Source organism: Phacochoerus africanus, chromosome X (assembly GCF_016906955.1).
Source record: "Phacochoerus africanus isolate WHEZ1 chromosome X, ROS_Pafr_v1, whole genome shotgun sequence".
NCBI classification, from domain to species: domain Eukaryota; kingdom Metazoa; phylum Chordata; class Mammalia; order Artiodactyla; family Suidae; genus Phacochoerus; species Phacochoerus africanus.
Window position 1 is genome coordinate 72484868 of NC_062560.1, and position 24718 is coordinate 72509585.

The window sequence follows — 24718 nt, forward strand, 5'->3', positions numbered from 1 at the left end:
AAAAAAAAAGCCTGACATCTACTCTAATACTCTTTAGAGACTCTTCCATTCATGTGGAAGAGACATGTAAACACCAAGGAGCCTAGGGGACAACTCATTCTCTGCCCTCCTTTATCCATGGGATCTGCACAATCAGGTTACCCCATCCTAACTCCAGGAGTGGATCCAATGCTACGTTATCCACAGAGATGGAAATTCCTAAGCTCCCCAGGGCACTATTCTGTTTCCCGCAGTACTTCAACTTTAACTGTATAAACTGAAAAACCAGGAAAAAAAATCTATAAAAAAGCCTCCAGACTTTAACAAAGCTATATGGGTATCTCAAACTGAAGTAGAATAATAAAAATAGAAAGAAATATATTAGTTACCCAACTCTGCCCATTTTCTAAACAGACAATAGCTGATCTGGTTAGATATATTATTAATTGTACACAACTAATGAAAGGATATCATAGCTTACCAATGCCACTGGACAAGATTCTTAAACCTGTAATATTGTTTCCATCTCTGATAACTGTCCTTTACTCCATTCTCACTGCCATTATTCTAAGTTTAAGTTTTATGTTTTGACTTTTGAAATAGCTTTTAATAATGTTCTCTCTGCAAAGCCTTCTCTGTGGCATTTTTTCATGTTGTAGACTTTATAATTTATGAAGCATGTCAAACATATATTTTCATTTACTCTTTACATCAACCATGTGAAGTAGACATTACTACCTAAATTTTATGGATGAAGATATTTCTGAGAGATTTAGTATTTTTAAAGAACACACAGCTTGAAAGGGACATAGCTAGGACTAGAACCCAGGTCTTTCTACCTGGAAGCTAGTCTACTTTCTATCACCATACCTCCCTGGCGGCAGACTCTTAATCCATTTCTCTATTCATGTTTACATTATTGAGCAAGGACTCTCCACATTACTGCCTCAGTTTCAAAAGGGAGCTCTCGATAAGCTCCAGAGTCAGGCTATCTATATATGAACCCTGGCTCTACCAGATGCTAGCTGTGAAAGCCTTTTTTTTTTTTTTTTTTTTTGTCTTTTTGTCTTTTTGGGTTGCACCTGCCACATATGGAGGTTCCCAGGCTAGAGGTCCAATTGGAGCTGCAGCTGCTAGCCTACACCACAGCCACAGCAACAGAAATGCCAGATGCAAGCCGCATCTGTGACCTACACCAGAGGTCATGGCAATGCCAGATCCTTAACCCACTGAAGGAGGCCAAGGATCAAACCCTCATCCTCATGGATGCTAGTCAGGTTCACTAACCACTGAGCCACAATAGGAACTCCCTTTTATTTTCTTTTATTTTTGTGCGAGCCTTTTCCAGTAATGTAATGTCTCTGAAACTTAGCTTCTTATCTGAGCAATAAGTGCAACGATGATACCTTCTTCATTTGATCATTGCGAGAAAAGATTAATCAATATTCCAATCTATCTTGTACAAAACTGCTAGAATAAACCTCCTAAATCCTACCTATCAGTATTTTCACTCGCTCTCCATTGCCTGCCAAATAAAGTTCAAAATTTTAAACATTACCTCCAAAGACCTCATGATCTGGCCTTAATGTATTATTTTAAACCTACGCTCTAGTACTCTTCATCCCATGTCTTCCTTGCCATACAAACTGAAACATTAACTATTCCCAAAATCCAAAATATACTTTCCCCAATATATGACTTTGTTTACGTGATTTCCTGTTCTTGGGACGTCCATGCCACACCACAGTACCACACATGGAAATTCTGCTCACTCTTCAAAGCCCAGATCAACCTCTATCTCCTCAACAAAGCTCTCCTAGATCTCCCAGTTGAAATCTTTTTGCCTTTAACACTTGTAAAACAGATGTTTACAAGATTTGAAAGTATTCAGAATATAAATTAGTCACTGATGATTGTGTCCCAAGAGATTTATTCTTAGCAACTAAATTTTAGTTTCTATTTTGTTGATACAATAAAATGTTCACATATTCTGACTTGAGTTAATATACCACATTTTCAAAGAAAAAATATAGGAAGTAATTACCAGCTTGTGAAATGTGACCACTACAATCACCTCAGACAACATCATTTCCAATTCATTGTTCATTTAAATACCATACTTCATTAAAATATTTAATATTGTACAACAATTGGACATATTTTAGAACTGACGATCAGCTAGAAATTAGGTATTCATCGATTCCTAACTTCCCTCGTAGATTTATTAGTAGACATGAATTATTTTGTTTTCTGAGAAGAGATGAAAAAATTTGTTTTTATTTATTTATTTATTGTCATTTTTATTTTATGATTTTTATTTTTTATATTATAGTTGATTTACAGGGTTCTGTAAAAGTGACCCAGTCATACATACATACATATATATATATATGTATGTATATATATATTCTTTTTCTCACATTATCCTCCAACATGTTTCATCACAAGTAACTGGATATAGTTCCCTGTGTTATACAGCAGGATCTCATTGCTTATCCACTCCAAATGCAATAGTTTAAAATGCCATAACAAAACACAAATCCCAATGGTATAACTCCTCAATATTTTGAAGAAAACTTAATGTAGGAATTGGTACAGCAGTGTGAGAGAGGTTTAAGAGTATTATTTCAGTATTATATCCTTATAAAAGGATTATATATAAAAGCTGATTAATCTTACCTGCTCATGTGTATGATTTGCTCCACCATGGCACAGTTCATTTCCAGTGTTTGTAGAAATTAAATCACTTCCTGTGATTGTTTGTATTTGCTGGCTAGAATGAGATTGTTGACAGTGTGGAGAGTAGATGATCTGAGGCTGTTGGACAAAGTGATGATGGCATTGAACCTGAGGATAGCATTCCTAAAACATATACACACACCAAAAGCAGTCACTGAGAATAAAAATTGCTATTAAAAGAAAACCCAACTGAATCTATTTCAACAAATTTATGTGTTCTTTCACAAGATAATTCAAACCCTGGGATTAATAATAAGTGATCTATTTTCCTCAGTTGTTCCATTGGGACAAATTTTATTGAAATCTATTTTTATTCGATCAGGTGGCTGTGACCATCCAAATACTTAACCAAGTTGGCCAGGGAATTGCATGTTCTGATTAAATTAATATTCCAGTTATACTTAACACTAAAACTATTATATTAATATTAATTAATATTTCTTTGATGATTCAACAGGCACTTCAGGATGTAATTGCATAATAATACTACAATACTGAACATATTGATGGATATAAAATTAGAAAATAATATAATGTAGTGATTTTCAATGTGAGGAAGTATATTAGAATCACAGTGGGGGTAGGTGAAGTTCCTATGCTTATGAAAAGCAAGCGTAAATTTAAAAAAGGGATTGGAAAACAGTCAATGAGCCTTCAGATCCAGAAAACATGGAATCTGGATAAACTTGGTTAAGTATTTGGATGATCACAGCCACCTGATTCTAACTCTGATTCCGCCACTTACACTGTGATCTTGGGAAACTGCATATGCAAACCTTATAAGCCTCAGTTTCCTCATCTGTAAAAATGAAGATAGTATGTATCTCTTTGGGTTGCTATGAGAAGTAAATTAACTAATGGTTTGCAAGGTAACTACTACAAAGTAGGTGGGTAATAAATATTTATTATTATCATATTTATCATCAGCATCATCAACTTAATCCTCATTCACTCCATTAAATTTTTTTGTCTTTTTAGGGCCACACCCACCACACATGGAAGTTTCCAGGCTAGGGGTCAGATCAGAGCTACAGCTGCTGGCCTACACCACAGCCACATCAATGCCAGATCCAAGCCATGTTTGTGACTTACACCACAGCTCACAGCAACACCAGATCCTTAACTGACTGAGCAAGGCCAGGGATCGAACCCACATCCTCATGGATACCAGTCGAGTTCACTACCACTGAGCCACAATGGGAACTCCCACCCCATTAATTTTGCAGAAGGAAAAAATAGCCCTGAAGTCCAGAGAAGCCAGATGGCTTATTTATAGTGACACAACTAATTAATGGCAAAACTGGGGCTCAAACTCATGATTTCTTGGTCTGAGTTCTTTCAGAACGTTAAACTGAATTTGTACAGTCCTCAAAATATTCTGGAACTTGTTTTTAAACTAAATCCCTACTATCTGCTTATTTATTATGGCCTTTTTGTGTATTAGTATAGAGCAGAGAATAAGAAAACATGTCTGGTTATTTCAATTTTGGGGATCTCAGGTATGCTTGAATTTTCTATATTATTTTGTTATTATCCTACTTTGAAAATAGGCACCTGAAAGCCAGTTTTCAAAGAAAAAAAATGCTCTATTTTGAATCATAACACTACATTCATGCACATACAATTAACTTTGAATGTATAAAATCAATGCTCTATTTCATTTTGACTGTGGAAAAGTGACCTATATTAAAGTAAAATACTTCTGGAGTTCCTGTCATGGCTCAGTGGTTAATGAATCTGTCTAGGAACCATGAGGTTGTAGGTTCGATCCCTGGCCTAGCTCAGTGGGTTAAGGATCTGGTGTTGCTGTGAGCTGTGGTGTAGGTGGCGGATGCGACTCGGATTCTGCATTGCTATGGTTCTGATGTAGGCCGGCGGCTACAGCTCCAATTAGACCCCTAGCCTGGGAATCTCCATATGACATGGGTGCAGCCCTAGAAAAGACAAAAAGACAAAAAATAATAATAATAATAAAGTAAAACACCTCAAATTTAAGGTTTTTATATAGAACAATTTTCAAGCTATATTAAATGAAGAAAACAAGATGCATAAGAATGAATATAGTATTTTGTGTAATATTTTAATGTATGTACATGTATATTTATAAATATATAAAACTGCATTTAATGCATAGAGCAAAAACATTTTAAGAGTGACTGCCTCTGGGAAGAGTAACTGAGAGACATGAGGGTCAGGATGGAGAAGGGTTTTTTTTTCACTATATACATTTTATTCTCCCTTTATACTCTTTTTGGACCTTTTAATACTTTGTATGCTTGAAATTTTTTTACCATGTATACAAATATATTTTCATGTATACAGAAATATTTTGAAAAAAATATATAAAGAAACACATTTTATAAGTAGAAACTGCCTTGGTAGACATCTAGATAATAATGGTCATAGATTCAGTTCATAGACTCATCCTCTCTAGGCTCTCTTCAAATATGACCTACTTTACAAATATTCTAGCACTAAGTAAGACCTCTATAGTTTACTTACACAAGCCTGACTGTGTACTATCAGTAACTTCTACACAAATTTCAAGGATGAATGTAGCATCTGGTTTTTTTTTTTTTTTTTGTCTTTGCTATTTCTTTGGGCCGCTCCGGCGGCATATGGAGGTTCCCAGGCTAGGGGTGGAATCGGAGCTGTAGCCACAGGCCTACGCCAGAGCCACAGCAACGCAGGATCCAAGCCGCGTCTGCAACCTACACCACAGCTCATGGCAACGCCGGATCGTCAACCCACTGAGCAAGGGCAGGGACCGAACCTGCAACCTCATGGTTCCTAGTCGGATTCATTAACCACTGCGCCACGACGGGAACTCCTCATCTATTCTTTTATGTTACAAAATATCTTCATACACTAGATTAGGATAAAGGCAGAAGGATAGTCTGAGAAAATCAGTTGATTCTTGAATCAAATGCTGAAAGTCTCTCTACCTGGGATGTCTTGTGGTTTCCCTGAGCCTCTGAACACTCACTGGTACCGCTGAAGTCTTAGCAGGTTTTTGGCTTTCAATTCTTACACCTGACAACTAAAATCATTGTTCCAAAGCAAGATATCCATACATTTCTCATACTTTTGAAGCATACTCCAAGCTGAATTTTTAATGTATAAAAGATCAAACATTTCTGATTTATCATATATTTTTGTCTTCTCCCCCTCCACCTTTTATGACCACATCTTTGGCATATAGAAGTTCCCAGGCTAGGGGTTGAATAGGAGCTGCAGCTGCCAGCCTATGCCACAGCTATGGCAACGCTGGATCTGAGCCGCATCTGCAATGTCGCTGCATCTTGTGGCAACACCAGATCCCTAACTCACTGAAGGAGGCCAGGGATGGAACCCGCATTTTCAGAGAGAATACATTGCATCCTTAACCTACTGAACCACAATGGGAACTCTATATTTTGTCTTCTTTGATCAAGAAAAAATGCACAGAGTACAACTTATATGAATTGGATACTTATATTGCAATTGGCACTACTTTACTACCCTTTCACTACAAAAACCTCTTTTTTGAACAGGTTCCATCTCCTAAGAGCTAGTCCTATTTGAGTTAGTCTCATGTGACATTAAACAGGTTCATCCAGACTCTGGCTTTATACAGCTCATCCTATTGTAACTCTATCACTGAGGAAATTCAACTAGATCAAAGCAGTTGTAGTTCAGTACACATGGTTCCTTTTATCTTGAGCAGTCTCCCATGACAGTTCCAAAACTCACAAATCATTTGTCGTTAATAAGAAAAGTGAACATATAAAAGTCAATATTCAAGTTAATAGTAGGTAGAACCAATGTTCTCTTAAAGAAAGTCTTCTTTAATTGTTCCAGATACATAGGAATAATGATTTACAGTATATTCAATATTTTCCTTTAAGGCCAAGATTTAGAAAAGCTATTTATCCTCTTTGAAATAAGAAGTTGGAAGCAACATGAAATGTGTCTCAAACATTCCTTATTGTTTTGGCAGTCTAGTTAAAGGACAGGTGTTATAATTTGGTGGGTTGAGAAAAGTGCCCTTTGAAGAACTGACATGTTAGATGAAATTTTTCTATTTGATATTGTAGTATTCTGAAATATTCTGCTCTTCCTCTGGAAAATATGTGTTTAATATGTACTATACCAAAACCCTTCAGACTATATCCAGTTTTCCAAGGAGATCAGAATCTTAAAGATTTGGATGCTTATTGAAATGAGTTTACTAATTGCATTTTTGTTGGGTATCAAATGAATGCTAATACAATAGTTTCTATATATTAGGTAACAACTGTCCATAAATGTTTATAAAAATAAGACATGTTCTCATGCCAAGGAAAATGAAAAAGGTGAATTTAATATGTTTCAGTGTTTCTTTTGTATATGAGAAAAATGATTTTTTGATCAAAATTCACTTGATAACATTTCACTGCCTGTTATGTGTTGAAATTGTGCCCCTCCAAAAAAAGATTTGTTGAAGTCCTATGCCCCAGTACTTCAGAATCAAGTTAAAACGAAAGCATTAGGATGACTCCTAATCAAATATGACTGGTACTCCATTAAAAAAGGGGGGAATTTAGACACAGAAACAAACATGTGCAGAGGGAAGACCATGTGAAGACACACAGGGAGGATGTTGTGTGACAATGGAGAATTAAAGTTATGTGTCTACAAGCCAAGGAATGCCTGCAGCCACCAGAAACTAGGAGATTGTCAGGGAAGAGTTCCTTCCAAATAGAAGCTTTAGAGTGAGCCTGGCCCTTCCAACGTGTGATTTCATATTTCTGGCCTCCAGAACTGTGAAACAATAAATTTCTGTTGTTTCAAGCCATCCGGATTGTGGTACTTTTTTATAGCAGCCCTAAGAAACTAACACGCTGTCCTAGTTCAAGAGATAAATCCCAGGCTTTGTCTGGGTTAGGTATGATTGTATCCACTGAGCAGAGCAATGTGATACCTCTGCTGGCTGCAGTAACAACTCTGCTCCAAGGAAGGATGGGCAGGGGGAGAGGGGAGCTCTAGATGACACGGAATTACCATCACCCTGCTGCAGTGTTGTAATTTGTAGTCCACCTCTCAATTAAGCTTAATGGAATTTCAAAAACCTGACTTAGTTTGCTAGATCTTTTTACAGTGTACAGTATTTTACAGATCTGTTCATAGTGTTCATCTAAAAATTCATTTCATATTAAATGAATTAAGACAAAATTACAAAGCCTTAAATTACGATTTTTGTGATCCCAGTTTAGAAAAAAAGATACAAAGCACTGGGATATCTATATTAAGTTCAGATTCTGCTATTAATTTTCTCTATGACTGGACATATCTTTATTTCAGTTTCCAGGTCAGTAAAATGAGGAAAATAATACTTCAAATGAGGAACAGAAATTAAAGTGTTAAGGATGATATGAAGGGCTGCAGATATAATGAGGTATTATTATATGACTCATAGTGGTCTTGCCTGACATTTGACAAATGAATGCCATTTTAGCTCTATTAAAATATTCATAATTCAAAAGTATAAACTTATAAAATAAGCCTTAAAACAAATTTTACATACCTGATCCGTATTTAGCTTCTCCACTTTTCTTATGGTTTTTTCATAAATTACATTGTTTCCTGGAAAGAAATGGCCTCCTCTTAGGAATGGCGACAGTGATTCCTATAAAGACAGTAAAGACTGCGTTTTGCTTTGAAAGTTACCTTTTCAGAGGAATTTGAACTTAAGCAAATATCCAGTCTCCAATAAACTCTGAGGTAGTGGCAGACTTTAGGAGTGGAATGACATCCTAGTAAGGTTCTGAGAGATATGAGGAAATAGTAATAAAGATAGTCCATCTCTCCTACTACTAAGGCCTAACAAAGTGTTTTGGGGAAACTGGAAAGGGGTGAGAAAGATTTTTGTTTCTGTTCCTAAGGCAAGATATAATGTTTCCTCTGCAGTAGACAGGCATGAGGTCAACCTCACCTAAATTGGGTTCACTGGCAAGTTTCTCCTTATTCTAAAGTATTATTGGAGAAATACAAAATAAACATAATTTGACACCGCTGAGCATAAAGTAGGTAGAATTATATTAAATTTTTTTTTCGTGGAACTCAATTCAGGTGGTCTTGAAGTGTACAATTCTTATTTGTGATTATAATCAAAGCTAAGACAGTACAACATATGTTTTTGAATACTGAGAACAAAGTAGAGGCTTTAAGAGCCACTGTATTTCCATATAATCAACTAAATTATTGTAGGATTATCCAAGTACTTAGAAGATGTCAGCCAATGAAATAAAGGCTGATGACACGTCCAAGATCTGAAAGAAACCAGGGAAGAGCTAATAAGAATCAGACCAGAAGTCTAAAATAAATGTAATATGTACTATACTCCTCTCCCTCTTTTGGTTTTCATATGACTCTTCACTTGTATAGGAAGAATTGAGGCTATTTTGTTAAAAACCCCGAATCAAATTTATTTTTGTAATACAGGGTAACAGTATAGAATGGGATTGGCCAAACCCATTACCAGTTAATGTGTTTAGGATCACTTCAAAATTAACAAAATATGATAGCATTTTTGTAGACTGCTATTATAAAAGCTCTTAGAACACTGGTTGTTGAGAAGGAAAGACACTCTTGAACCCAAAGTATATACTTCTTGTAATTAAGTTTGGATAAAGCATGCTTGAACTAAATGTTCCTGGGATACTTTGGTAAGACAAACACATAAGTGATTCATTTTGACTAGCAGATGAATTACTAAATCTAAATATATATGTATTTGAATTCCCCTAGAAACTATTTTGTGTGTATTTTTATTTTAAAAAATCCGCTTTGGTAGTTAGTTACACTCATGTAACATGTGTTTAAGAGCTTACTATGCACATTATACTTTGATAATTATTACAAAGCACAAATCAAACTTAAATCATTACTAGGAGCATTGAATATTGATGAAGGTTCATCAAATTACAGCCAGAAGCTTATTTTTATAATGTCGCCAAGCTAAGAATGGTATTTATATTATTAAAAGACTATAGGTTAAAAGAAAAAGACCAAGACCCTATGTGACCAGCAAAGCCCAAAATATTTACTATATAGCCCTTTACAGGAAAAGTTTGCTAATCCCTGGTCTGGATGATGTATGAATACACATGTCTATAAGGTAAGGAAGAAAAAGGCAGGTGCCAACAAAAGGAACAGGGAAATAACTTGTGGGAGTTCCATCTGGCAGTGCTCAGATAGGTTACTTGGATCAGGTGGCATCTGAGAGAATATTAAGGTTGTCTTTGAATATAAGGAGGTGAAAGAAAATGGTATTCCAGGTGAAAAAAATCAAAATAAGTCAAGACATCAAGGTTGGAAAATTGTGTATGTTTTATATAGGAGACATACTTGGCAGATGGAACTTAATTCTGCCAACAGTGAGATGCCTTTAAATATAAGTCTACTTCAGGAAGATTAATTGAGGTCTGGAAAGAATTTAGGTAAGGAAACCAGTTAGAAAATTATCCTAAATCATCAAGGACAATACTTTTCCAAGATGAATCTGAGATCATGAACCCAAAGAATCTACTACTGGGCCAATGGTACCAAAAACAAAAACAGTAAAGTTGGACACATGGAGTTTTATGTTCTCCTGGTAAGAATCTAAGTCTGATTCATATTCCTCATAACACTTAGCAAAGTATATAGTTGACAGTAATCCCTTAAACATGTGTGAACTTACTGAAAACTAGCAAAAAGACTTTTTATAGCACATAGTTGAAAACACATGCCTAGAACTGAATGGGGATTTCATGGCTACCATTCTAGATTTCAGAATCATATGCTTAGAAGTTCTAATTAAAATCACTCAATTGCTGAAAAGGTAATGAAGATCAAAGACAGAGCTAGACTAGTCTTAAGAGGTATGAGAATCATAAGGAAAAAAAATGTCATAAAGCCAAGAGAAGAGAAATTTTTAAGAGGCAATAGATATAAATGAGTGAAGGCATAAATGCTTCAGAGAGGTCAACAGGTGAGAATTACAGAGTAGATTAGATTTGGACTACTACAAATCTGTCGCATTTGACTACTAAAATTAGTGGAAGCAGGTATAATGGAAAAAAATTCTGGAGTAACGAAATTTGATTTCAGTTCTGCCTCTATACCAACATGCTGTGGAAATTTAGGCAAGTCATTTAGCTTCTCTGAGGCTCAACTCTTTTACCATAGGGATAGTAATGCAGAGTACTTTACAACAAGAAAAATAACATATAGATAAAGTACATTGTCATTTTAATGCATAGATGATCTTGGTTTTGAATAATACAGTAATATAATATTTAAAATACATACTGAATTTAAAATAATTTATGAGCATCTTGTTAGAACTTTTCTAGGATATCAAGTTTAAAAATATACAAAAGTAATCTTGTTGACTTTATCCATCTTGAATACTACATAGTGAATGAACAGATGATTGAATGAGAAGGGATGATATCAACTTTCATCCTAAAGATATAAGCATCTTCTAGTAGGGGAAAAATTTAGCAAAAGCATGAAAATTTTCTTCTCTGTGAACTAAATTTCACTGTATATGCTGAACTATTATTATTTTTTTAAAAAAGAAAAATGACTTAGGTATTGACAGTGTTGATTCTCCTTAAACTGTGTGTTGGACTTGTTATTTTAAATGACCTAATGAAAGAAATATTTCTCAATTTAAAGGATTATTACTTTCCCCAAATCTATAAGAAAGTAAAACCAAATATTAATACAAATAAATCACCCTGCATAAAACAGGCCAGCGAAATTAAGTCTTAGATTCCTGACAAATGAGCTGCTAGACAGTTTCACTATTTTGGCAGCTTATTTTTTTCCTACCTTACATTTGAATTGGTGCCAGAGCCAACCTAAAAATTAACAGGTGTTTTCAAATGGTTGATCTTATAATTTAATCACTAATTTTAGAACCTCTGGGAGTAGCTCTCACATCTAACAAAGCACATAATCCCCAGCATCTACTTCATTGTTCCCAGGCCATGAAATCTTGCTGGAGAAAATTTTTTTCAAAAGATTTCCTCACAATATTGTAAGTCAACTATATTTCAAAAAAACATTTTTAAAGATTTGTTGATTTGGCTCAGTACAAATTCAAGTCATCCAACTTTCAGTGGCCTTCCAACATTCATGGTCCTACTTGTATTCATCACATTCTCTGTAACTGTGGTTACAAATCTTTCTTTTCTTCAATACCTTGTGCTCCTGTTCCTTTGTTCCCACTTCTACTTACTGAGAAAACTAAGATAATCTATCCAATGAGATTCCTCCATTTTCTCCCCACCTCAAAAACCTCTCTTCAGTTTTTGCTCCTTCAACTCATCATGGTGAAAGATATACTCGTTTTTTTTTTCTGGAAGTCACTTTTCCATCTGTACCCAGGATCCTAACCGCCCCGCACCATTTTTTCTGACAAAGCAAAAGACTTTATTGGGAAGGAGCACCTGGGAGGAAAACAACAGGGTAAGAGAACCCAGGAGAACTGCTCTCAAAAGTTTCTGAGCAACAACCAGACTTTCTTTTTCTTTTTGCTGTGCCTAACAGCATGTGTAAGTCCCTGGGCCAGGGATCAAGCCCACACTACAGCAGCAGCCCAGGCTGCTGCAGTGATATCACCTGATCCTTAACCCACTGCACCACAAGAGAACTCCTTTATCCACTATTTTTAAAAATCTTTTTAGGGCCACGCCCACACCAGGCTCGGGGTTGAATAGGAGCTACAGCTGCTGGCCTACACCATAGCTTCAGCAACGCAGGATCTGAGCCGTGTCTACAAACTACACCACAGCTCATGGCAATGCCAGATCCTTAACCCACTGAGCAAGGCCAGGGATCGAACCGGCATCCTCGTGGATACTGGTCAGGCTCATTACCACTGAGCCACAATGGGAACTCCCTGTATCCACTCTTGACTCTTCCAGAATTGTATCCCATTTGTTCTCTGTTGAATATTTAGTTTTATTATTAGTTATTTTCCTCTGTCTATAAGTCTCTGAGATCTCCAAGATACTGTTTTCTCCCTTAGCTACCATCTCATCTCGCCTTCCTTTGACCAATACACTTCTTAGAAGAGTAATCCTCACATTTCCTCCACTTCCTGATCTAGTTACCCATTACTTTTTGCATCCGATTTTTGCCTCCAAATGTACAACTTCTCTCTCAAATATCACCATTGCTATTTTAAAAACTCTATTTTCAAACCTCATCCTCCTTGGCCCTTTATTCATTTGAGATGGCTTACCACTCCCTCTATTTGCTTCACCTAGTCTGTGTTTACATCTCTCACTGGCAATTCCTTTGCCTGTGAAAGTGGCTCCTTCCTTCTGTTTCTTCAGAGACAGCGTTTTAGGTTCTGACTTCAACCCCTCTCCATTACCTCTCAGTTATCTCACTCATTCCCACAGGTATGAGGACAACTTTAAGAGGAATAACTCCTATGTCTCTATCACAAATGTGACCTTCCTCGAGTCATTTTTTAACTGCCTATTGGGCATCTTCCCTCCCATGTACCTCAAATGCTACTAGTTCAAACAGATCACAAAATCTTCCACTTTCCCAAACCATTTTCTCCTCTCTCTTACTTCTTAAATCTTTTTATTGGGCTACCATGTTCCCAGTATTTCAAACTGAATCAGCTTAGGTCACATTTGATTTTTCTTCTTTTTAACCCTAAATCTAATATGCTATTAAATCTTGGCAAAACTACTCCAAGAATAACTGTCAGAAAATACAGAGAGTGATTGATTTAGTCAGAAGACCTAAGCAAGTCACATTATTTAAGCTTTTGTTCCCTCACTAATAAAATGATACCAATAACAATATTCATTGAAATAATTCCTTAAATACCATGATAAATCCTTCTCTGATTCCCCCAAACAAAAGTGTTATCTCCAACCTCTGAACTCTAATAAGACTTTGTCTGTATTTCTCTCATGGCATCTATCATACACCCCACCATGTATTTTACATAGCTGTGTGTAGACATGTCTTTTTCCCCTTTCTGAGAGGAATTGTAAGCTTTTTGGGTTTGGAAATGATGTCATTTCCTTTTATTTTTCAATTTGAAGGCTGTATAGTGCCCTTCCTACAGCAGGAGTTCTGCAACTGGAAAATTAATGAAAATGATTAATATCAGTTGGGTTCTATCTACTTATGGAACAAAAATATTTGCCCTATTTCTGAGTCAGGTTATATACCAGAATGCATAAATCCCTTGACTAAAATGACAATAAATGGGAGTTCCCGTCGTGGCGCAGTGGTTAACGAATCCGACTAGGAACCATGAGGTTGCGGATTCAGTCCCTGCCCTTGCTCAGTGGGTTAACAATCCGGCGTTGCCGTGAGCTGTGGTGTAGGTTGCAGACGCGGCTTGGATCCTGCGTTGCTGTGGCTCTGGCGTAGGCCGGTGGCTACAGCTCCGATTCGACCCCTAGCCTGGGAACCTCCATATGCCACGGGAGTGGCCCAAGAAATAGCAAAAAAAGACCAAAAAAAATTATAAAAAAATATAAATAAAAAATTAAAAAATTAAAATGACAATAAATGGAAAATAAGGAAGATCAGGAACAACCAAAAATAAAAAGGCTGAACAGAGTTAGAACAAAATCATAACAAGAGAGGTGGGCTGAGATCAGTATAATTACAGGGAGAAGAAGTAAAGATTAGACAAACTGGGAGGTGAAAGAGGATAAAGTTGCCATTTAAGAAGCTCGGATTATTATAAATATTTTAAGTAAGCCAGAATCTTCTCCTAGGGGAATTTAAAAGAAAAAACAAAAAGATACATAAAATGGGGAATATATCTAGACAGGATTTTTAAGCTGTTCTGCAAAACCAGTTAGATTATTTTTGTATATAAAGTATGGAGATTGAAATTTGTTTTATTCCTCAATAATGGAAAGAGTTAAACAAGCTTTAAAATGATCATTTTTTAACCCTCTGCTAGATCTTCTCCCTGAGAAACTATCTGCTTCTTTGCAGTTGAACACAACCACAATAATAAGACTTTACAGAGGCAAGCTCAGTGTTACAAATATGTTATGTACTTGCATATATATTTCTAATTTCTCTGCTTTCGTGATTACACTGTGGTTGAGGGGGATGGGGGTGGGGAAGGTGGTATGTAGGTGGGTCTCTGGATCCTAATTCACCTACATTGTCAATAGACCGCAATTCTCAAATATTTCTCTCCCGTAGCTGCATTGTTCAATTTCATTTCCAGCTCTGCTGTTTTGAAACAAAATGGTTTGGGGCCAGTTAAAAACTTAAGTTCCAAGAGGACTGGGACATTTTCTTTTGTTCATTGCTCTATCCTTAGTTCTTAGGGCAATTTTTGGCACATAGGCAATCAATAAAATATCACAGAATAAATGAAAACTTTGTGCTTCTGTTTTCTCAGTTTCTTAGGATTAAATGAGATAAATATGTAAATTGTCTAGCATGGAGTGTATATCCAATAAATATTAATTCTTTCATTTCCTCATTAACTAAAGAGTAAGAATTCACCTAAAGTCACATATTAATTACTGGCAAAGAGGGTTGGAATTCCAATGATTTGACATTTAAATCTTTCTGCAGATATATTCTAGGCAAACATAGCAATTCTCACATCATGAAAAAAAAGGTGCCATCTAGAACTAATTATTTGAAAGCCACGGATAGCAAGTATAGTACACATCCAAGTATAGTATATTCCCCAGTTGCCAAAAGGAAGAAAAAGAGAGTGGAAGGAAAAGGGGAAAGCGTAAAGTCATTGGTCAAGTTGTAGAAAGAGGCATACTCTCCTGTCCCAGGCCTTCCTACTATCTCCCTTTCCCTACACACATTTTTCAGATTTGTTGCTTAAACACTTCATTCTGCAAAAGAAGCAAGCAGCTGCTTTACCATAATCACATTCTTTTGATATTTACATAGACATATGAAAACCCAAGCAAATGTCCAAAACAATCACCCCCTCCAACAGAGAGCCTGCATGCTCATAGGTTCACACATGCACACATGCACAACTAACAGCCTCCCTAGCTAAAGAGACATGAGAAAATAAATTCTAAATGAATAAAGAAAGAAGAGGCGGGAGTTCCCATCCTGGCGCAGCAGAAATGAATCCGACTAGGAAACATAAGGTTGCGGGTTCTATCCCTGGCCTCTCTCAGTGGGTTAAGGATCCAGCATTGTCATGAGCTGTGCTATAGGTTGCAGACGCACCTCTGATCCTGCGTGGCTGTGGCTGTGGCCAGCAGCTGTAACTCTGATTGGACCCCTAGCCTGGGAACCTCCATATGCCATGGGTGTGACCCTAAAAAGCAAAAAAAAAACAAAAAACAAAAAACAAAAAACAAAAAAACCCCAAAAAACAATGAAGAGGGGAGATAGATACAAGCAGAAGAGTAGTACATCCTCACCACCCAACTAGACTAGTACCAAGAGTGTTACCCTAATTTAAATTTAACCTTTTGCTTTCCTTGGCTGAAGTAAATGATCAATTTTATTTTGTGAGAGAATGGAGAATTGTTTCCTGCAATACTGGAAAAACAAAGAAAAAAGCAAAGAATTGCTGTATTATTATCTGGGGCACATTGTTTCTATTTGTGAAAATTCTGTCCTTACAAACCCATAGAAGAACCACCTGGTGCAGCCAAAGTGAGACTCTGTGTGTGTGCGTGTGTGTGTGTGTGTGTGTGTGTGTGTGTGTGTGAGAGAGAGAGAGAGTGTGTGTGTGTGTGTGTGTGTGTGTTGAGGAAGGCTTATTACATACTATAGGGATTTTTTTTTACATAATTTGCTCCTCAAAATAAGACAGAGAATAATATCCTAGTTTATAAAATATAAGGTTGTATATCTTTGTAAAAGATATAATGATGTAATTTTCAAAAGACCTTATTACTAGGCACAAAAGTTTATACACCACAGGCAATACCAAAGGCATGGAGACACATTTGAACTTTTGACTTTGCATTTTCTTCTTCCTAGCCCATATCTCAATGGCAAATCTAAATAGACTAAAGACTCTAACCCCCAATGCAACAGGTGATAGTTTTATATGAAGCCTGTGAAAGAACTTTGTCCCTTTTTACTTTGGTTCAAAGTGCACAAAAATCCATTGTAGCACATGGGTGGTGCTGCACAGATGGAAAGACTTTATAACCCAAGAATTTCCATGCTACTTGGAACTGCTGCATCTCTGAGGCACATGGTTGTCTGGAATTAAAGATTCCAGACTTTTTTTCATATTAATGTTTAGAAATTAACTCTTTATAACTAGAAGAAAGTCCAACAATCTGATTTTAGGAATCTGGTAAGTGACTCACCCTTCTTATTTAAGCTATCAACTTCTGAGGAATTATAGGTTGGAGCAAGAGTGCATGATATAGCTTACCTGTTCAGGATTTTGCACTATATATCTCCTAATAGTGGTCTGTGGATATGCAGTGACTTTCACTGTTGGAGAATGGAGTTCCTGTGAAGAAAAAATAAAACTGCACATAAATCATAGTTATTTAGTGACCTTGGAGCAATCAATAATAGGGAGAAATTTTCAAAGTGAAACTGTAAAAATCACTGGCGTAAATGACATATGAGTTTATGTTTGGTTAATTTCAGTCTCAAAACATATATGAAACATAAACACATATGTTTACAGGCTTGGCATTATTAAATACCTAAATATGCTAGGTATTTATCTTTTTTCTTTTTTTTTTTTAGGACCACACCCACAGCATATGGAAGTTCCCAGGCTAGGGGTTGAATCGGAGCTACAGCTGCCAACCTACACCACAGCCACAGCAACACCAGATCCAAGCTGCCTCTGCAACCTATACCACAGCTTGTGGCAATGCGGGATCCTTTGATCCACTGGGCAAGACTAGGGATCAAATCCCCATCCTCATGGATACTAGTTGGGTTTGTTTCCACTGTACCACAAAAGGAACTCCCTAGGTATTTCTACTTATATACATTACATGGTAATTCATCACGCATTCCAAACTACATTTGATAAGAGCCTCAAAATAGTTGTTTCACTGTAAATTCCCCATGACTAGAAGAAAATATATCTTAATATTTATTAATCATATCTTCTATTTAGAAAGTACATCCTATATTTTAAATGAAAAGAGACACAAAGAGAAAAATGTGTGTGTGTGTGTGTTTAAACATTTAAATCTTCAGTGCATTGGTCAGGGAAGGTCATAAATAATGTTAAAAGGGGAGTTCCTGTCCTGGCTCAGTGGTTAACAAATCCGACTAGGAACCATGAGGTTGTGGGTTCGATCCCTGGCCTTGCTCAGTGGGTTAAGGATCTGGTGTTGCCGTGAGCTGTGGTGTAGGTCACAGATGTGGCTTGGATCCCACATTGTTGTGGCTCTGGCGTAGGCCGGCATAGACCCCTGGGCTGGGAACCTCCATATGCAGCAGGTATGGCCCTAGAAAAAGATTAAAAATAATAATAATAATGTTAAAAGGGAGATAAAACACTAGAACAAAGTCATTTGTAAACTTTTGATATAAAAAGAGTCGATATCATTATTATAAAGAGCTTTTATATACCTCAGTTAGAAAAAAATCTTCACACCAATAGAAAAATGAGCAAATGGCATAAAAGCAGAAAAGCAGATGATTAATAGAAAACAAAAGGTATTCAACCCAACTAGGAATCAAATAAACATAACAAAAGAATACCATATTTTAACTGGAAAAAATGTTAAAATAATAATGCTGGGAGTTCCTGCTGTGGCTCAGTGGATTAAGAACCCAACTAGTATCCATGAGGATGCGGTTTTCATCCCTGGCCTTGCTCAGTAGGGTGAGGATCTGGCGTTGCCATGAGCTGTGGTGTAGGTCACAGACATGGCTCAGATCCCGCGATGCTGTGGCTATGGCATAGGCCAGCAGTTGCAGCGCTGACTGGACCCTTAGCCTGGAACTTCCATATGCTGCAGGTGCGGCCCTAAAGTAAAATAAAATAATAAAATAAAATAAAATAAAATAAAATAAAATAATAATGTTGATGAGGGTGCAGTTGGAGGAACAATTTCCTATGGAGAGGGGAAAGATTAAATAATCATCCATAGGCTGAAATATGTAGTCATTAAAATAATGATCTTCAGTAATGCAAATTTACATTTAAAAGCTCATGATATTATATAAGGTTAGGTGAAAAATGAAGATATAAAACTGCATTTATGGTATGATCTCAATTTTTTATTTGAATGGAAGAAAATGCAACAAAATACTAAGGATAATATCTCTAGGCAGGAGAAAGGATCATGAGTGATTTCTATTTTTTCTTTTTTATATTCTTTTGTAGTTTCAAATTTTTCAACCATAAACATATTATTATCAGAAGTAAAACATACAGTAAACCTAATTCTAAACCCCTTCATTATGAAAAATAACAGTAAATGCAATGTTATGACTGGATTTGAATGTAGTAAACAGCTCTGTGATTTAAGTCATCTTAACTTTACCAAGATATAATCCAATCTTGGTGGTCCACTGAGGCTCCATTTCTAACTCAGTTGTAGCCTTTATCCCACTGTCCTATGTTTGGTTAGGTATGTAACCCAGGCTAGTCTGTGAGTTCTCTGAGAACAGTGATTGGTTCTAATTAATCTATGTGCAGTTATTTGGTACATACTTATAACTCAGCAAATGTTCACTGAATAAGTGCATATGACTTTAACTCACCTAGTTTCTTCAATAACCTTATTTGTTCTACATTATATCACCTTTACCTTACTGTACCCCAGGTCTATAAACCACATTTTGTCTAATTGTCCTCTTATTATTCATGTTCCCACTGTGGCACCTCCATCTAGACAGGCATGTTCTCTAAGAACAGCATCTTTCTCCCTCCTGTATCCTGCAGATACTGCACCCTTTATATTACCCTCCTAAGTACTAACAAATGTAGGATTTTTTATGGTATATTTACTTCAAATTTACTTTCAGATATATGAGACTAGGTCATTAAACATATATTTGTTAATGTGGCTTTTAATTATTACATGTACCTTTTGAAGACATAATGTCTACATTCAAAAATAATTTTAAAGGAGGGATTAGGTCATAAAGGCTAAGGGAACTGGATCCTTTTGTATCTTTCAAGTCATGTACCTCTGAGAAGGGCTAGTTCTGACCCTATAAATTATTCTCTCTGGAGGTAAATGTACACTGTTTTATCACTCATAGAGCCACGTCCTCAATCAATCCAAGAGCTAGGTACTTTATTTGTGCTGAAATCAAGGACCCTTAAAGTGTATATAATCAGTGGGAGATCCTTGACTAAAAATAAACAGCACTCAAACTAAAAGCAGTCAGTATGAGTAGACAATGAAACTGAAAAATCTCAATTCACAGCACTTGTTTTACATTCTTTTAATGGGCTGAGCTGATTTTCATGTGTAAGACTCTCCTTTCCAATTTTATGTTCCTGATTTTTTGTGAATGTGTAAAACTTTGAGGGCCTAAAGACTGCTTAAACATACAAGCAAGGTTTACATAAAAAAACCTAATCTAATCCATAATTTATTATACCTGTTCAGTAGTTGGGGCTAAATGTAGAGTGCTTGGGGCACAAGCAGATATTTTCAGAGTTGGAGAATGGAGTTCCTATTGAGAGAAAAAAAAGGGGGTTCAGAAACTGTTACTGAGCAATGCCATTTAAATATTTTAGCTTCTTAAGGTATTACTTCCTTTATTTTTATAATAACCCAATTTGTTGGAAATAAGAACGTTATTGGAGTTCCTATTATGGCGCAGCAGAAACAAATCTGACTAGCATCCATAAGGATTCAGATCTGATCCCTTGCCTTGCTCATGGGTTAAGAATCCAGAGTTGCTGTGAGCTGTGGTGTATGTCGCAGATGCAGCTGGGATCCTGCGTTGCTGTGGCTGTGGTGTAGGCCAGCAGCTACAGCTCCAATTCGACCCCTAGCCTGGGAACATCCAAAAGAAAAAAGAATATTATTAAGTTCTATATTAGATGATGTCCATCTTTCCAAGCAGCACATTACTGAATGCCTTTGTTTTAAGTAACCTAGTGAAAAATAATTTCTAGAATACTTTCATAACACATTCTTCTTGCACTCTTAGTTTGCATCCCTTTTTCTTTTTTGAGAATTCTGCTGATGTATCACCCAATGTTGTTATACATCTACAATTAACAAGATGCAAAAGCTGTCAAACAAAAACATTAAAAGTCAAAAAAAATGAAACCATTATAGGAAACTACCTTTGAAAACTCAACTAAGACTTCTGCCCTTAGATTACTTTAAACTGACTCTTTATGCTTTGATCTGCTACTAGTTTAATTTCAAGGAGTAGGTTCTGATGTTAAAAAATGATCCATGACAGTGAGAATATGATTTCTAATAATGATTAGATAAAATGGTCACTCTATCAACTACACTGGCCTTCTTTACATTTTTCCCAAATCAGCAAACTGCATAATAATTTGTGCAAGTTGATCACATTACTCAACTTCTTCATACATTACTATAATTTACAACCAACTGACCCAATTCCAGGATATATTCCTAAACTAATGAAAGTATTTTCCTCTTCAGATCAAGGTCTCAAAAATAAGAAGTGTGGGCTTACAAGGGAAACACTGACAGACTCATTTGGAAGTATAGTTATAATGTAAGTGTACAATGTAACATGTAATATATAATATATAATTAATAATATATAATATACATTACATATGTAATATATTATATAAGATATAAGATGTATTATATAATATATTATATATGTAATATATTATACATATGTAATATATAATATAATGTAAGTGTATAATGTAACATGCTGTTCTTAAAACAGGACTATGTGGTTTTTCTGAAACTGCCAATGTTTTGCACACTGTGGTTTTTCTTTTGTTTTTCTTTTGCTTCATCTGTAACATTTTCATCCCTCCTCCCTGTTACACCAACAGCAATACTGCAAGCTTAATGTTTCAAGGCAGTCTTTGAATATGTTCTCAGATTTCCTGCTGGTAGCTGAAGATAATTGCTCAAATGCAAAGAATTAAAGGTTGTATACCAAACAGGTACATGTTCTTCGGTTTAAGAAAATGGTCATAAATATAACCAAGTGCAGGTGTATTTAGCCCACAGATGCAAAAGAAGCAGGCTCAGAGAGACAAGAAAATAAAAAGGTGCTTTTTAAGTATGAAACAGTACATGAAAAGATTCTAACATAAAAATGTATACGAATAAAGTCAAAGATCTTCCCTTAACCATCCTCCCTTCAAATCTCTTACCCAGAAGTAATCTTTATAGTCAGGCAAATCTTTACATAAATATATATGTATAAACAATAATATTCACTGCTTTTATTATTCTGCAATGTAAATCAAACTATAGTTTACATTATAGATTAGATAAATGTTTTAATTAATTCTTTTAAATAATTTATAGTGTTCCATAATGTTTTTTTGACAGTTGTTTACTTACCTATCTTTTAAAAATTGTTTCTAGGTTTTCACTATGTTGCAATGAGCATCCCTGTGCAATGTGAGTATTTCTCTAGAATCCCAAAAAGTGGGATTGCTAAGGGCACAGAGTATGTGCATTATTCTTTTTAACAGACACTGCCCTATTGATTTCCCAAATGGCTATGTCAATTACACATCCATAAGCAATGTGTAAAAGTACTCATATCTGAAAGATGTTTTTATGCAAACTTTAACATTTTTAGGCTGGGGCTAGTAATGTTAGGATTTTTTCTTTTTTTTGAGAATACCATTAGTGCACACTGCCTGTACCTGTTCTGTATATGATAGTTCTTTTTCCTTCTCTTTACCCTATTCAAATCTGATGACATCAGAAAGTTAAACAGAATGAAATTTACTAGCTATGTGGACTAGTTTTTAAGATAAAAAAGTGTACTGAGTTTTATAAACTTGCTGAAATTAACCCAAGTAGGAATGCACACATATGTACAAATATATCATATATATTATATATAGATATAGATATAGATTTTACATCTTTAGGACATATATTTATAGCAGTATAGGCAGAGTTACATTGTTCAGATGCTGAGATAGTAGAGACTCAAAAGGCAAATTGGTGTATTTGCACAAAGATTAGTCTGATCCTAAAATGAAGAAATTATTCAGTCTTCTTGTATTTGGAAAGCTGATACATTAATTCCCTGGGTTATACTTAATTGTTTTGAGCCTTCATTATTAGAATTGATCTAGGCAAATGTATCTTTTCCCATACAACCTCTTCCAGGATTCCCCACTGCCCTGCAGTGCTAGACACGACAGGGAGTTAGATATTTTGTCTTTTTAAATTATTTACTGTCAAAAGCAACTTTTGGGTCCCTGAAAACAAGAGATCCACCAGTAAGTGACTCTGTGAGAGAACAGAACTAATAAAATAATTTAAACTTCTACAAATTCAATAGGGTTTTTAATACAGACAGCATGATATATTTACAGTGTATGCACAGACCTCTAAACTCAATAAAGCATTGGATTTTTATTTAATACTCCTATCACTTAAGCCCTTCAATTTTGCAGGAAGGCCTTAACTTGTCTGATCAAATATTCAGTATAGTATTGAGTCATTTAGTCCTGTAACTCAAATTTGCTAAATACATAAATATTGCCTATTGGCAACCTTCTTTAGGTAGAGTTTTGTTGAAAAATAATTTTGTTTATAATTAGGTAGGTTCAGGTTTAGTATAAAATTCAAGCCTGTTTTTTCCACAATGATTAAAGTAACAACTTTCATCTTGGAGAAAGTTATAGCAGCCTTCTTCCCACTCCTCCTCCTCTTCTTCCTCCTACTTCCCACCTTTTTCATTTTCATCATCTTCCTCTTCTTCTTATAAAGTAAAATACTTATGCCATTACCAATTTAAGATCAGAGTGGATTAAAAATCACTCTTTTTTTGGGGTGACTTCACTACATCACTTGAGAGAATTGTTCCTACACCTTGATATAACCTAAATCCGAGTAGGGAAATTCTAGTTGCCTTAAGGAAAATTCACTAGTCAAAAAACTATATCTTATTTCTGTTTTAAAATTGTTGTGTTTTCCAGAATTAATGAATCACCTGAAATGCAAATGACCCTGTTTTCTCAGTTACGGTGAAAGAGCTTTTGAATAATTCAGTGCAGTGGAGAAAGGGAAAGCAGAAGCTGGAGAGATGTTATACTCCTTTAGGTTAGAAGGGAAATCTTAAAAACTTAGGACATACTTTGAATTCCAGGATTATTTCGGTGCAAGACCTTGAAAAATCAGAAATCGAGGGCTAAGAGATAACTTCAGCCTGAGACAATTTAAGATTTCATCACAAGGCTACATCTGAGGAAAGTTTCTTGAAAAATTAGTATAATTTCAGGATATCTAGATTGGTGAGGATAGGAAATAGGCAGATTTCAATGTAAGAGCAACGTGCGCAAAAACATAGTTGTGGAAAATGAGGGGCTATATTTAAAGAACAACAGTTTATATTTTGGCTGAAACACAGAACACTAGAAGGGAAGTTCCAGGAAGTAAAGACCCTGGGAGCCAGCTAATGGATGGCTTCTAAAGTCAAACAAAGAAATTTATAGACATTAAGTGTCACTGAAGGTTTTTTGGGCCAAAGAGTGTTATGCAGTGTTTGTAGGGAATTTAAGCAACTTTTCTACAGAATATAATCTGAGGTGTAATTAGGTTTCTGAAGATTTTTAAATAATTTTATTCAGCAATGTATGCATCCAAGCTGAAGTCTGAGATAAAGAGAAATAGATAAAAAAATAAGGCTAAAAATATTTCCTTGGAGAGTTCAAAATGTATTTTGATATGTGGGCAAATACTGAACAGTAGTACTAGTTTTTATGAAAGAATCTCAGGGCATTGTAACTGATATGCAACCGATAACAATTACAGGTAACTGAGTAAGAGTCAATAAAAGAAAACACTTCCACTTAACAGAATATACAGGGAGGTAGAGGGAATATCTCTATAAGCAAAATAAT

General features: G+C 35.7%; 1 protein-coding gene across 2 annotated transcripts in view; it reads right to left on the minus strand.

Moving 5' to 3' along the window:
- Positions 1-24718, minus strand: part of POF1B (POF1B actin binding protein) — a 74506-nt gene that overhangs the window by 38051 nt on the left and 11737 nt on the right. Inside the window, exons 3-6 of one of the 2 annotated variants that reach the window (XM_047764554.1) lie at positions 20269-20343; positions 17111-17191; positions 8264-8365; positions 2659-2841 (exon numbers count right to left, since the gene is read on the minus strand). In XM_047764554.1, coding sequence (XP_047620510.1) covers positions 2659-2841; positions 8264-8365; positions 17111-17191; positions 20269-20343 — 441 coding nt within the window. The remainder of the gene's footprint in view (positions 1-2658; positions 2842-8263; positions 8366-17110; positions 17192-20268; positions 20344-24718) is intronic. The other variant, XM_047764555.1, reaches the window with a different exon arrangement.